At 52.3% G+C, this 15,381-nt stretch overlaps 1 protein-coding gene across 16 annotated transcripts in view; it reads right to left on the reverse strand.

Moving 5' to 3' along the window:
* Window positions 1–709: 709 nt before the first annotated feature.
* The window catches only part of PEG3 (paternally expressed 3), a 31,708-nt gene continuing 17,036 nt past the window's right edge, over window positions 710–15,381 (reverse strand). For 14 of the 16 annotated variants that reach the window (XM_081217315.1, XM_081217313.1, XM_081217314.1 and 11 more), the window contains 7 exons: window positions 14,885–15,364; window positions 14,277–14,360; window positions 13,489–13,617; window positions 13,297–13,406; window positions 9,446–9,548; window positions 8,630–8,722; window positions 710–8,424 (listed from right to left, as the gene is read on the reverse strand). In XM_081217315.1, the coding sequence (XP_081073441.1) occupies window positions 4,262–8,424; window positions 8,630–8,722; window positions 9,446–9,548; window positions 13,297–13,406; window positions 13,489–13,617; window positions 14,277–14,360; window positions 14,885–15,278 (5,076 nt within the window). In that variant the 5' untranslated portion in view covers window positions 15,279–15,364 and the 3' untranslated portion in view covers window positions 710–4,261. The remainder of the gene's footprint in view (window positions 8,425–8,629; window positions 8,723–9,445; window positions 9,549–13,296; window positions 13,407–13,488; window positions 13,618–14,276; window positions 14,361–14,884; window positions 15,365–15,381) is intronic. The other 2 variants (XR_014013817.1, XM_081217317.1) reach the window with 2 other exon arrangements.

The following is a 15,381-nucleotide window of genomic DNA, read 5'->3' on the forward strand; positions in this document are numbered from 1 at the left end:
GAAGGATCACCGACACTGTGACCACCGTGGAGTCAGTCAGGCACCAACAGCTGACTGGTGGGTAGGGGTAACCAGCTAACCTCACGGAAGAGTGAGGGACGGACACTTTAAAGAGACTCCGTAACAGCAACATGTTTTCTATGTTATGGGATCATTCTTGTTTTTCAGAGAATATTATATTTAAATGAGATTAAAATTTTAAATGCAGACTCAAGTAACTGAAACATACTTGTTGCGGTTATTATCGAGTTGAAAACACTATTGGAGGGCTTCCCTGGTGGCACAGCGGTTCAGAGTCCGCCTGCCGATGCAGGGGACGCGAGTTCGTGCCCCGGTCCGGGAGGATCCCACATGCTGTGGAGCGGCTGGACCCGTGAGCCATGGCTGCTGAGCCCGCGCGTCCGGAGCCTGTGCTCCCGCAATGGGAGAGGCCACAACAGTGAGAGGCCTGCATTCTGCAAAAAAAAACCACTATTGGAATATGTTTTAATTTTATTCATGCAGTTAAAACTGTGGGATCGTGTGTACTAAAAGATCCCTTAGAAGTAACTCTTGAAATATGCAATAATTAAAACTGGAATAAGATTTGTAAACTAACCCTAAAGGCCTAAGGAGAGGCTAAGTTTTTGGATTTTTAACCACCCCGAACACTTAAAATGGACAAAAGAAGAGACTGAGAAGTATCTTATTTTTAACTTTATTTTTATTGTTGACACTATTACAGATAGATAGAACGACCACAACCATATTAACAAACCAAAAACCTGTGCACAGAAACAAGATGAAGAAAATATATGAAGATGTTAACCACAGTCTTTGGATGATGATAATATGGGTGAGTTTCTCTTCTACACTTCTGTAACTTCCAAGTCTCTGTAATGAATACATACCGTGTTTATAATGGAAATACGTGTAATAAAGGTAGGCTCCCAAAACACTGTGCGAAAGCCTGTCCCAGGACACCGAGACGAAATCCTTCACTGTGACCCCACCGTGACCACACACCATGTCCTCACTGCTCTCCGTGTCTCTTCCCACCTTCGACCCTCTGCAGACTCATCACAAACACCGCAGTCGTCAGACTGTGCACAGGTCAAGGTGTCAACAGCAATGGTTGTTGGGTGTCGGGAATATGGGTGAATGTCTGTTCTTTTGCTTTGCTGAATCTCCCCGAAGTCTGCCATGAGTATGGACTATATTTGTAATGGAAAAATACATACGTAAGATTTAGTACCAAAACACCAAAGATCATTCAAGGAATTTGAGACAAAATGTTTAACCATAATCCCACAACAACAACACTCTTTTAATTATTTTCCATATTTTTTCATGTTAGACTTTAGGCACACGTACTCAACACTGTCATAATCACAAGCTTGTGCACTGACATGAGATGGAGAAAATAGATCAAGATGTGAACAGTAGTTGTTGGGTGTTGGGGATATGGGCGACTTTTCTAATTTATTTTGTGTTTTCCAATTATTCCTCTGGGTACGTATTATGCTTGTAATGGAAACAAACATAATAAACTTTGTTATCAGGACACTACTATAAGGAACATCTGAAAACATTAAGATGAAAGTGTTTAACCATAATTCCACAAAGGTAACAGTTATTCTGAGTACACATTTTGACACAGTTATGATCATAAACCTGTGCACAGAAACAAGGATAAACAATATAGTGAGGAGTATATCCATCTTTGGATGGGGGGGTATATGGATTTTTTTTTCCTCCACTTTTCTGTATTTTCCAAGTGCCTGATAATGAGTTCAAATTATGTTCACAATGGAAACGTGATTATAAACTTTTTAGTAACACTACGATGAAGAACATTCAAGGAATTTAAGAAAATAATGCTCGACTATAAGCCTACAACACCACCACCACGACAGCTTTTGACTATAAGCATACATTTTAGAACAGTTATAACTGTAGTATAAATATAATTCTGTGTCCTGTTTTTTCCACTTAGTATTCTGTAAATATATTTCCATGTTGCTACATAACTCTCCATGATTATCATTTTTAAACAGCTGCATTAGGAGTCCACCGACAAGTTCCCTTAATTGTCCTCCCAGTTTTGGCGTAAGTTGTTCCTAATGTTCCACTAAGCAAAGGCTGGGATGGACACCCTGACATCTGGCAAGTCGCTTTCTGAAGGGTTCTACCAGTTAAGACTGGCAACAGTGAGGAACGCAGGTTCACCCCACCGATGCTGACACTGGCCCCCACCTCAGGGGTCCTCCTCTGAGGCCGTGCCTCACTGTCCCTCAGCTCTCCCAGGTGTCCAACCTCGGGTCTTCATACGCAGCTGGCCCTCGCCCACACCATGCCATCAAGACGGCCCCTTCTTCTCAGAGGCCCAGGATATCCTGCTCATTCATTCTTCCCATCCTGGCCTTCCCTTCCCTGCTCCTCATGTTGCTTCCACCTGCTTCCTCACCCTCCTAGGTCTGGTGACGTTATCAGGACTCCGTTCTTTGGCTTACTCTTTTCTGCTTCCTGCTCTCACCCTACCAACCTCCTTCGACTTTGGCATTCCTTCCAGCTGCGATATGCTCTCCCTGAGCCCTAACCGTGCAGACCTAGGAGAAGGGGATCTAGACACATCTCCCCGGCAGGTACTTGAACTTTGTTCACCCCAATAATCTAGCTCTTATCTTCTGCTCCCTTCATCTACCAGATCCTCTTTAAAAAATTTTTTTTTAATTTTTAATTTTTTTTTTCCAGCCAACTCAAAGCCAAAAAAATTTCTTAATAGTCATTATGCGAGGGGTGGGGAAGCAAAGGGAGCACAGGTGGTCCACAGAACAGGACACAGGAAACCTCGAGCTGTGAGGTCGACTTGTGATCACACGGGAAACCGAGGCGACTAGACAGACATGACACTCTGAAGGATAGGTGACAACTGCTTACTTAGGGGGGCACTCGTTAAGAGGAAGGAACAGATGGCAAGGGAACAAATTAAGGCTGCTGGGGAACCTGAGTCCACGGTAAGCTTGAGTCGACTGTAAAGAAAGCTTTTTTTTTTTTTAAATGCAAGTTAGACATGGGGTCGAGGGTCAGACAGGTAAAGACGAGAATTAAGTTTCACGCTAGAAAGCTCTAAGGATACTCGCCCCTGGGCGCCCAGGGTGCAAAAACTGAGTTGTAGCGGCACACACGGACGAAGCCCCGTTGCTACTTGTCGCTTAAGGCAGGGAGCGCGCAAAGGGAGTGACAAGGCAGCAGCCCCGTCCTAACTTACGTGAGAGCCCCCGCGGTTCTCAACCTCGGCAGGCCCGCGCGCGATCTAGGGATGGCTGCAACCACTCTTGAAAGGCAAAGACGCAAGATGCACAGGGAGAAGCTTCAGCTTTTGTGAATTCGCTATCCAACAGACATCAAGTTGGTTTAAAAACAAATAACAAAACTTGTAACTATTTTTTGCATGAGAACCACTGCAAAGTACAAGGTGGCAACCAATCAATTTGGGGTTACAAAAGGCCAATCCACGTATCGTAAAGGCTTACACAGCATTAGGTTCCAAAGTGTTGGTGTAGACGAAATGGCTGAAAAGGAAGCTCCAAGTACTTCCCCTTTCAAACAGCAAAGCGGAAAAGACATTTTATCTTTCATGCCTACACCTCTACAGGAATATTTAAGAGTAAGGAACAACAGTTCATTACTCAAAAAAATATGGATGGGATTCAAATAACGCACAATAAATCTTTCTAAGGATCTAAGATGCTTACAAATATATTCTAATTTGTTGCTCTCTTCCTCCTCCAAAAAGAAAAAGAAAAAAAAAAAAATCAAAGAGTACCAGGTAAGGAAGGTACCTCTGCAAGTGAACTGTAACTGGATACCATATTAAGTCCAAATATGAGTACTGTTTGCTATGATTTGCTATTTTATATACATCTCAGGAAACATTCATTATATATAGGTTCCAGGAGTGTCATTTACAGATGTGGGCGATTTCTGTGGCCTTGAAAACCCCTCTAGTTTTCCGTCAATGCAAATGCTCGGGTGGAAGGTATGCTGTGTGCTATGGCTTTCCCACATGCATACGCGGAGGTTTGATGGGGAAGAGCTAGGTCCGGAGGAGTCTCCACCTTCAGTTTCTTTCCAGGCTGAGTTGTCTGATGTTCAAAGTCAGGTGTGTATACGCCAAGGGAAGCCTCCTTCCGACCTCATCATGGGTTGGTTCCAATTCTCTGTAGTTTAGTAAGGGTCCAGTCCTAGTGAAGGTTTTCCAACCTTGACACCCAAGTCCTCAGCCAGTGTGGGTGTTCTGGTGCCTGGCCAGTGACAGGCGGTCGGTGAAGACCTGCCCACAGACGTCACACTTGAAGTACTTGTCATCAGCCCTGCCGCTGTCACTGCTGCTGGTGCTGGCGTGCTCGGTGTAGTGGGAGCTTTCCCCGTAGACGCTTCCAGGCTCGAATATTATCACCCTGGCATGGGTTTTCAGGTGCTCACTGTAGGCCGAGTTGGAGGTGAAGGTCTCTCCACACTCCCTGCAATCGTAGTAGGGCTCTTCCACTTGGATCTCCTGGTCGTCAACTTCTTCTTCTGGGTCCTCGATCCCTGCACCGTCCGGCTCATCCGCGTCTCCCTCTGGCTCTTCGGCTCTTTCCTCTGGGTCTTCAACCCCTGCCCCATCCGGTTCATCAGCATCCCCGTTGGGCTGTTCGGCCTCCCCGTTGGGCTGCTCGGCCTCCCCGTTGGGCTCGGCGGCCTCCCCCTCTGGCCCCTCGGCCTCTCCATTGGGCTCGGCGGCCTCCACGTTGGGCTCGGCAGCCTCCACCTCCGGCTCGGCAGCCTCCACCTCCGGCTCTGCGGCCTCCACATTTGATCCCTGGATCCGCAGAACTTCCCGTGGAACGAGGACGTTGGCTTCAACTTCCTGGGCGGCGGCTGCTGCTGCTTCCTCTTCCTCGAGGTGCAGCTTCTGATGCTTTGTGAGGACTGTGTTGTGGATGAAGGACTTTCCACAGTCCTTGCACTCATAGAAGGGTGAATCTCTCTTGGGGGGCTCGGTAAGGAAGGAGGTGTGGACGAAGGTGGCCCCATAGTCATAGGGCTCATCCTTCTCGTGAATTCTCATGTGCTCCCGAAGGTCTGCTTGGCTGGGGAAGGATTCTCCACAGGTCTTACACTCATAGTGCTTGTCCTTGGCCTGGTCTCTCTGAAGGTCTGTGGGGGCCGAACCTGGGCTGACCGCATCTGTGCTTCCCTGGCTCCGCTCCAGCAGGCTGTCTCCAGCGTGGACTCTCATGTGTTCGTTAAGGACAGAGCCGTGGATGAAGTCTCGTCCGCACACTTGGCATTGCAGGGACGTCCCCGCAGGAGGACTCTTCTGTGGGGCCCGAGGCCGCTGTGGGCTAATGACCAAGGGCTGCATAAAGGGCTCATCATACCTCCTGTGGTCGTAAAACTGGTCTTGCTCATGGATTTTCTGATGCTCGAAAAGGAATGAGCTATGAACGAAAGATTCCCCACATGCCGGGCACTCATAAAGCTGCTCTCCAATGTAATCTTTCTGATACTCACTGACAGAATGCATGTGCATCACAGAATGCGCGTACTCGCGGCTGTCGATGAGGTACTCTCTGCCGTGAACCTTCTGATGGTCCTTGAGGTCTGTGCGATCCACGAAGCCCAGCCCGCAGTCCTTACACCCATAGATGGTGTCTTCAGGCTCATCCGACTCGTCCAGCCCTTCCTGCCGAGGCTCTTCCTGTCGAGGCCCATCAAGGCCCACACCCTGAATCACAGCGTCTCCAAACAGCTCCCTGCCATGGAATTTCTCTCGGGAATAGATTTTCTGATGGATGCCAAGGTCTTCAACAGTGGCAAAACACTCCCCACACTCCTTACATTCATTGTGGACTGGCTGTTCAGCGTAACTGGTCTGAGCTGGCTGTTCAGCGTAACTGGTCTGAGCTGGCTGTTCAGCGTAACTGGTCTGAGCTGGCTGTTCAGCGTAACTGGTCTGAGCTGGTGGTTCAGGGTAGCTGGTCTGAGCTGGTGGTTCAGCGTAACTGGTCTGAGCTGGTGGTTCAGCATAGCTGGTCTGAGCTGGTGGTTCAGGGTAGCTGGTCTGAGCTGGTGGTTCAGCGTAGCTGGTCTGAGCTGGTGGTTCAGCATAGCTGGTCTGAGCTGGTGGTTCAGGGTAGCTGGTCTGAGCTGGTGGTTCAGCGTAACTGGTCTGAGCTGGTGGTCCTGCATAAGCTGTCTGCACTGACTGGTCCACGTAACTGGTCTGAGCTGGCTCTTCAGCATAACTCATCTGTGCTGTCTGGCCCGCATAACTGGTCTGAGGATCCGTGGAGGCTAAGCTGCGAATGACAGATCGTATGTAGTTTTCACTTCCAGAGGGCTTCTTTCTATCATGAATCTTCTGATGCTCAGTGAGGTTGGAGCTATGAACAAAGGACTCTCCACACTCTGGACATTCGTACAACTTCTCTCTCGGGCGAAACGTTTGAGGTTCACCAAAATGCAGGGAGTGGATTACAGAGGTCTCGTAAATCCTACGCTCAATGTTCTTCTTCTTAGCACGAGCCTTCTGATGCTCGCGCACATCTGACTTGCGAACAGATGGTTCACCATCCTTCTTCCATCCACTGGGGCCCTCCCCAGCGAGACTGTCCTGAGGTCCGGTGTGGGACATGCCGTGGACAACAGAGCCCTTGAAGATGTTGTTCTTACCCCCTGCATAGGGGCTCTCTCGGGCAGGGGTCTTCTGCGGCTGGCCACAAGGGTCTGAGAGGTAAGCGGAGGACTCCCGCTGCTCGTCACAGCCAAGGAGCTCATTTCCACCACAACCACGGGGGGCCTTGAAAGCGGCTAGGCTGTGGATGACGGACCTCTCATACCCCTTTCTTTCAGAGGTACTCTCCCCAGCATGGACTTTCTGATGTTCGGTGGCACCCGAGCTCTGAACGGTCGCCTCTGCTATCACTCTCGGTTTGCTGTGACCTTTCTGAGCCCCAGAGAAGGCTGAGCTGTGAATGAAGGACCTCTCATAGGGGTTCCTCTCATAGGACAGGGCTTCCCGGCTGTCATCAGGATTGGAGCTGACAGTGAATGCCTTCTCGTCTTCCTCGTCCTCAGGTGGCCTTGTTATAGTGTGACTCTTCTGAGATTCGGGGAAAGACACACTGTGAATGACAGACTTCTCGTACCCCCGGCCTTCAAAGAGGTTCTTCCGAGAATGAATTTTCTGATGCTCGATGAGGTCTGAGTTTTGCCTAAAGGCATCCCCACCATCTTTGAAGTCGTAGGCCTTCTCTGTTGGGTAGGTTTTCTGGCGTCTTTTAAGGGACTGGCCAGGAATGAAGGTTTCCTCACACACTTTGCCCTTGTTTTCAAATGGGTTTCCTCGGGTGTGGATCTTGTGGTGCTCTTTCAGGGATGCGCTGTGATGAAAGGTCTCCCCGCACACCTTGCACTCGTACATTTTCTCTTTCCCATACATCTTCTGAAGCTCGTTAAGCACTGGGCTGGGTTTGAAGGCTTCCCCACGCTCATTACCTTTGTCATCTCGGCCATGGGTCTTCTGGTGCTCGATCAGGGCAGAACTATGAAGGAAGGTTTCCTTGCACACCCTGCACTCATAGAACTTGTCCTTCCCGTATATCTTCTGGAGCTCGCTGAAGGTTGGGCTGGGCAGGAAGGGCTCCTCGTGCTCCTCGCCCTTACGCCCCGCAAGGCAACCTCTAGCGTGAATTTTCCGATGCTCGGCCAGGGCGGCGCTCTTATTGAAGGGTTCCCCACACTCCTTACATTCAAAGCGTTTCCCTCCAGCCTGCCTTTTCTGAACCTCACTGACGGCCACACTATGAAGAAAGGACTCGCCGTACTCGTACAGATTCTCCCTGGTGTGCGTGATCTGATGCTCCACAAACCCCGAAATCACACTGAAGGACCTCCCGCACTCATCACACACATAGGGCGTCGCCCCGAAGTCGAAGGGCTGCAACTGGGGGATGGGCGGCACACTAAGGCTGCTCCCGCTCCCGGCCTTCCTCACCTCGCTGCGCTCAAAGGGCCGCTTCCTTGCACCACCTCTCCGACCGTGCACAGAGCCCTTCCCGTCTGTGTCAAAATGATAGCGCCTTTTTCTCTCAAGAACTCTCTTTCTGGAAACAAGGTTTGAGTTCACATTAAAGCCTCCTCCCCCAAAGGCACTGCCTTCATGGCCCCTCTCCTGAATCACCGACTCCCTCTTGCTGAATGGAGCTTCCTTCCAGTCACCGTCTGGCCTCCTGGGGAACCTCTGCGGCCGGTCGCTAGGTTCCCTTCTTCCCGATCTGGAGCTGCGCGCAACGTCCTTGATGAACTTTTCCATTATCACCCCGTGGGAAGATTCATCTTCACAGATCCCCCGCCGATGGGCTGACTTTTTGGTTTCAGGCATAGTTTTCAGACCTGAAAAGAAATCCCAAATGTAAGTGCTCCCTCGTCCCTGTACTTGTGCAAAGTAACACTGGGACCTCCGTGATGGTGGTGTGAAGATAAACTGTAAAATGCTTGTATTTTTGTGCATCAATTGTGTATCATCATGTATCAGTGTGTACGGACGGCTCCCATCTCACTGGTGCAAGTGCCACTCCGCAGGGCCTCGCGCGCTCACCTCGACTGGTGCTCGGGTAGGCACTTCTCTTTGACCGTGACGAGTGGCCCTGGGTCATGTGCGAGTGGCCGTCGTCTTCGGCAAGCTGAACCCCTGTCCACAGGAAGAACACAACATCTCACACTCGAGTTGGGGACCAAGACTCATCACCATAAATGATGTCTGTCTTTCTCTCAGCCACCAAGTGTGAAGGGGCCCCTATGCAGGCCCTACCGTGTCTTCTGTTTGCAGTCTCATTTCCTTATTACTCGTTCCTTAGCCTCTGCTGGTCTGAATTCCAGTTAATTCTCCTGACTCCACCTAGAAGTTTGCACAACCACCTCCGAGTGCCTTCGCAATTTAGTGCGTGCTCTTCAGTCTTCCCCTTCTCGTAACCACCTCCTCTGTCCTGACTTCCGTTCACTGGGCTTCCTGGCTCTCCTCCTACTCGTGCCTGTTTTCCCCACCTGGTCTCCAAACACGGGAGCACCTCAAGGCTCCACTGCCCTCACAACACTCCTGCAGAGCCAACCGCCTACTAGGACCTGAGCCAGATGTCTTCCAGGGGAATCCAAACTGGAACTTGGGACCCCATCCGAAATGAGTATTTAAGTTTCCAGGGTCAGCACTCTTGGGGGCAAGAGTTGTCTCCTGGGCTCCCTGACCCCACACTATACACTCTTCCCCCAAAGCCAGAGGATTCGTAAAACACAGCCTCATCGTTTATGCCTCTGCTGGGAGCCACTTGAGGGCCTCTGACCTCTCGAGTCCACACACACTGCGGACCCTGACTCCCTGCAGCAGCCTGAGGGGCCAGGCCGGGAGTGCAGCACTCACCCAGTGAGAGCAGCTTCCGGTAGTTCTCCATGTTGTCCTGAACTGGGTTCTGGGGCTTCCGGTCCTCGGTGAGGGCCACCACATCCTGGTATGACACCGCATCCTGCAACAGCAAATGCACACCTCTCCTCAGTGGAGTCCACTCCCGTGGACGACAAGGACAGGACAACACCGGCGGCATGGGAGCCACACACACACGTGCACATGGTGTGCAGCAAGTGCTCACACCACTTGGGGTTCCGAATGATCCAAGTCAGGTTCTACCAGGGACCTACTTGGCACCTACCTTGGTGCTACACTCTGAGGAAGCTCCCAAAGATGGAGGACATATATTCCTTGCCCTCATGCAGTTTATCATTTGTTTGGAGAGAAACAATCAGAGAACAGTAAACAATAAAGTGGGGTGCAGAGAGTCAGTGCTAAGCGGCTTTAGCGGGGGGACAGCTCAGGGTGGGCTGGGATGGTGAGCAAAGACCGCAGAGGCCGTGGGTGGGGTGGTTAAGTGGTGGTGGGACTCCAGCCCGGACAGGGGTGGGGGGTGGGGGGGGGGAAGCTTCAACAGGCTCAGTGTCAACTGCACACAGCGTTTCCAGACACCTGGTCAGCAGAATGACCGGCTTCCATCCCTAGGCCCGCTGTGTCCTCTGTCCGCCTCCGCTGTATACTGTGGCTACTCCGTGGGCCCTTCTGGGTATGGACAAGTTCCAAAGAACCCGGGTGTGACCTAAGCACAGAGCACCTTCCTCTCCCAGCTGCCTTTTCTGCTTTGACGCACATTCCCCTGCAAAGCATCTTAGGAGTCCCCACATCACACGGGACAGCCTCCTGCACAGGACCTCACAGGACCTCTTCTCACTGCCGCACTAGAACGTCACTAATTTCGGGGAGTCGTGGTCCCAGGGAACCTGGAGACAGACTCAAGGAGCGAGGTGGAGCCGTGGAAGCCCACAGGCTGTGGGGTCAGAGAAGACTCCAGGGTCAAAGGAGCTTATGCACCGTTTATGACCGAGCAACCCTGGGAGCAGACGTCTTTCCAAACCTCAGGTCCTTCATCTGTGAAACGGAGAGGAGGGCATCGGCCTGCCCTGCAGCATGTGGGAGTGGATGTCCTGCAATGTGATCTGTTGTTCAAGCATGGAGGAAAACTGTGTAAAGGAAATGTAAATTGTTGTCACTACTGAACTATTATGTAAAGATATTTTGATATTAAATTTGCTACATTTCTGGGAAGTGGCATAGATACTACAGCCATGTGCAAATGCAAAAAAAAAAAAAAGACAAAATCAGGTGCATCGCCTACTGAAAAAAATAAACAGGCACAGGCACTGGGGTTTAAGAGGAAAGCCTCATTTGTAATACAACTGCCAATGTGCAGTGATTAAAAAGCAAAAAGCCACCACCAAAACTAAGCAGAACTTCAAAAGTGAAAACTCTTACTAGGCCAGGCCTTCGGATTTTTAGGACAACACACTACAAAAGATCAGGAAGCACTCTCTGCAAAATCGGCTGGTACCACCACCGGCCAGAAAGCTAGACTGCACCCCTTCTGGTGGGAGCCCGTCTCCTCCTGTCAGAGGGCGGCTCCCCAGAGCGAGCACCCCGCTATGCTCAGGGGCGATAGTGCCTCCATCCTAAGGCCTCAGCCCTGGATTATTGCAATGCAGGAGAAGCCCGCTGGGAGCACAGATGTATTTGTGGTAGGAGAGGGAGGGAACCAGAACTCCTAACTTGCGGGCTGCCAGAGAGCAGATGAGGTCAAGAACCCGGAGGGCTGAGGGTGCCAGAAGGGCGCCATCCCTGGTGCTAACAGACCCCAAAGGGCAATGGCAAAAGGGAAGGGGCATTTTTCATCTATTTCTCTCTGTTTGCCTAATCTGAGTAACATAAATGTAATGTATGTTAAATTTTGGACTACGTTGTTGCTAGGAAAGAAAAATGCTCCTTTGACTTAAATTAAGTTGACCTATTCAAGTGGGCAGCCCTAAGCAGTTGTCCTCTTTGTATCTGTGATCAACCACGGATCTAAGGTGGCACAAGCCGCCGCCACGTTCCCTGTGCCAGATGCTGTCCGGAGAACAGCACCCACACTGCTGCATCCTCACATGACCTACACACATGAACAATGCATGCTGAAGGAAGATGAGAACTTTGTTTGTTATTTCTATGACACCAAGGTAGGAGGAACCAGTGGCTCCCAGACCTCTGGACCACACACAGGGGACCAACGCTTTCCAGTAGCGAGGACGGGCATTTGAAAAGCAAAATAAGACACAATCCCACTGCCAATCTGCTATCACCTTCATTTCATAAGAGTACTTTAACACCTCCAAATAAGGACACCCGCAGTTCCTGTTTTCCCTGAAGATGAGTGAACGCTTGGTCCCAGGCTCACAGAGCAGTTAACTGGAAACCACTGACGTTCATCACTTCGTGGGGGCAAATGCACACTAAAGAGGTTTCTTTTTCAAAGTTTCTACGATTTAATGTTTTCATCTGGATTCATAAATTTGGTCAATTTGGTTTCTCCAAATAAGAAACCAAAATTAGTGACAAACTAAGTGTGTCCCACACATAGGGGCCTCTCCCTGGGACAAGGTCATAATGCACATCTGGAGCACCGGGGTCACCTCCGACCCTGCCCACCCTCCGCATCCCCTCCCTCCCTTCCACATCCCCTCCCCCGTCGGTACTGCTGCCTTAGAAGCTCTGCTTTCAGTAACGGGATGCCATCCCCCTCCTTCTCACACACCTGCGCGTTCTGGCTTGTCTCCAGGACACAGGACAAATGACAAGAGTTTTCGGGGTAGAATTCAGAGCCCTGTGTTACCTGACCCCACCTTTCAAACCCCGCCACAAGGAGCACCGTTACCGCATCTCGGGGCACTGGGGAGAGACTGCACCTCTTCCCTTGCATTCCACCCACTCTGGCTTTCATCTGGTGCCACTTCGGGGCTTGCGCCGGGCTCTCCTGAACACCTGGGATCACCTGCCCCAGGGGGCACCTGGCCAGCTGCTCCTGTCCCTGTGACATCCGCTACCCTGGCTCTTCCTTAAGAGCGAGCTGGACAGCCAGCGTCAGGCACACCATCTCTCTCTACAGAGACTCCCCACATGCTTGCTGAACACCCTCCTGTTACAAGACAGGAGGCTCCCAGGACGGGCCCCGCCTGGTCACCACCGTGCGCCCTGGGCCGCAGGCCCCGCACCCTCCTCCACGCTGCCATGTCACGCGTGACCCTCTCTCTCAAGGCCCGTCTTCCCTGCATCCACAGCCAGCGATGCCCACAGCACCTCCCTCGTGCCAGGCATCGCACTGCGCCCTTTGTATCTAAGTGTGACTCTCACCCATTCCTCACAACAGCCCGCCCACTTCACAGATGAGTAAACCGAGGCTCGGCTTCATCCATGGTCTGAGGCTGCACAGCTAGCAGGTGGCAGAGCCAGGCTCCAGACCCAGCTCTTCCCGGCCCCGGGGCCTTCTGCTCTCCCCCCAAGTCTGCTCTGTGGATGTGCAACTTTCCTGGCTCCCTACTGAGGACCAGAAAACACCTGCAGGGTCGATGGGCTTCCCTGGCCCAGGAGGAAAAGCTGCTGCGGCCGACTCACCACATGACACAAACGCTGAGCGGAAAAGCGCTCCTCTGACCCCGTGGATGAACCAGAAAAGAGGCAGCAGTTCCCCAGCCACCAGTCACCCCTGGGGACAGGACAGGCTCCTGGGGAGTCGCTGGGGCTCTCCCCAACCCAGGTAGGATTCTAGCGGGCAGATAACTCAGCCTCTTGGGAAAGAAAGGCATCTCTGCCATGAAATGAAGACAGCCTTCCCAGAATGAGTGGAGACCTAAGCATACCTGCGATCTCGTCTCGTAATCCATCAGAGAGTCCCAACGCTTGTGCTCTCTTTCCTTTGCAAAAGCCACTTTCTCCATCAGAGGAAGGGAAAGATCCCGCTGATGAAACCCTGGAAGACAACAGGTGTCATGAAGGAACAAGGCACAGTCAACCTGGCGCGCGCACCGGGGAGCGGTCGGAGGAGGACCTACTGCTCCTGGGGCTCCGGGCGTACGGCCAGTGGGCCCGGGACTCCAGGTCCCTGCTTCTGCCCCTCCGGTGCTCCCGCTCGTGGGCTCGCTCCCAGTCTCGGTCCCAGTCCTGGTCCCAGTCCCGGTCACCTGAGGAAGCAGACATTTCAGGAGCTGACCACGTGCCCTGACACGAGTGTGCTCACTTCACGTGCACATGCCCCCTGGAAGGGATGCTAGGAGACGGATCCCGAACCGGGGTCCCAAGTGCAACCCGACACCCGGGCCCCGGACCACTGTTTCTGGGGGCCTCGCCTAGGTGGGCCTGGTCTCAGTCAGGGCCAACGCTGAGCTGAGGAGCTGGTTCCCCCTTCAGACTCTCCTGGTCGAGAACGGACTTCAGACCCTCCACCGCCTGGCTTACCCCGGTCAGTCTTAATGTGCACGTAACTTTACCCCAAAGAAATGAAACACCCACCTGCCCCAAAAGCAACGCTCTTTCAAAAAGTTCACCGAAGAACCTTTAACAAATAAAACAGCTTTGGAGGCAAAGGGGTGATGAACTCTGCCCCTCCTGGGAGGCTGTGGACACAACCTGAAACAGCTTACTGCAAATTTCACATAGCTTTAAACATTTTCTCTCATCATTAAGAGAAACACTTGTATTTCACTCCACACACGTCTGCTTCGACGTAAGAATGACTCCTTCCATCCTCACTTGATTTCCTGCCCCCTCAGACCTCTGAGCAGCAGCCCTGCCCCAGGGAAGTCCTGCGCGGCCTGGATGGTGCGGTGACCGGGCTACTCACTGCAGCAGGCGGAGTGTGGCGGCGGGGACTCTGCTGCCTTCCGGCTCATGTTGCCTTCGCTGCGGGCGTCACTGCTGTTGTCGTCTGAGAGGGCACCACACATGACTTAAAGTCTCATCCGTGCTCGCCGGTCCCCTCTAAGTAGCCCCCCCGGGTGGCCCCCACCCCTTGCTGCAGTGGTCAGACCCTCTCGCCCCTCCCTTCCGCCCCTGCTGGGCAGGAACAAGGCTGTGACCCTCCCGATGGCAGTGCCAAGTACAACCTGCTCGGGTGTCCCCTGCCCCCGCCCCGGTTCCACAGAGGGGAGCCTGGGCCAGGGCGCGGTGTGTGCAGGCTCCCTTCCTATCAGAGGCCCACGGTCTCCTTCCCTCTCGCATCCTAACCAGGAGGGATTCTGCTCCCCGGGGACACGGGGCACCGGCTCTCATTAGGCTGTCACAGCTGGGGAGGGAGATGCAACTGGCACGTTGTGGGCAGAAAGGCCGGGAGGCCACATACGTCCCATGACAGGGCAGTCCCCCACCCCCTGCGAAGAGGACGATCAGCCTAGAACATCAGGGGCGCTGCCCAGGGCACCCCAGGGAGCTCCGCCTTCCTCTCCCGCTCACCTTCCGGTTCGTACATCTCCTTGTAATTTTCCAGCAGAGTAACGAGCTTCTCGCAGTTCTCCGGCTTTTTTGCACGCACCCAAGGCTTGATCTTTTCTGGAAGGATGGTCAGGTACTGCTCGAGGACCAAGAGCTCGATAATCTCCTCCTTGGTGCGAGTCTCCGGCTGCAACCAATCGAGGCAGAGGTTTCGGAGTTTGAGCAGGGTCTTCCGAGGCCCGACAAATTCCACGTAGAGGAAGTTCCGAAACCTCTGATGAAAGAATTCAGAGTCAGTGGCGGCTTCTCCTATGGCGGCATCCGGCTCCTGAGACAAGTCACTGTCTAGCTCACACAGATTTGGGGCCCAAGACCTCTTGGGTTTGGTGGCAGACAAGTACTTTGGAGGCAGCATCTCTCTAAGGACAATTTTCACTGGAGGAACCCAACATGAGTCAACAGGAAAGACGCGGCAGCCTGGGACAGTCAGTGCTCAGGGACCTGTGGATCGTAAGGAG

The sequence above is a fragment of the Mesoplodon bidens genome, assembly GCF_964165515.1.
Source record: "Mesoplodon bidens genome assembly, chromosome: 18".
Classification (NCBI taxonomy): Eukaryota; Metazoa; Chordata; class Mammalia; order Artiodactyla; family Ziphiidae; genus Mesoplodon; species Mesoplodon bidens.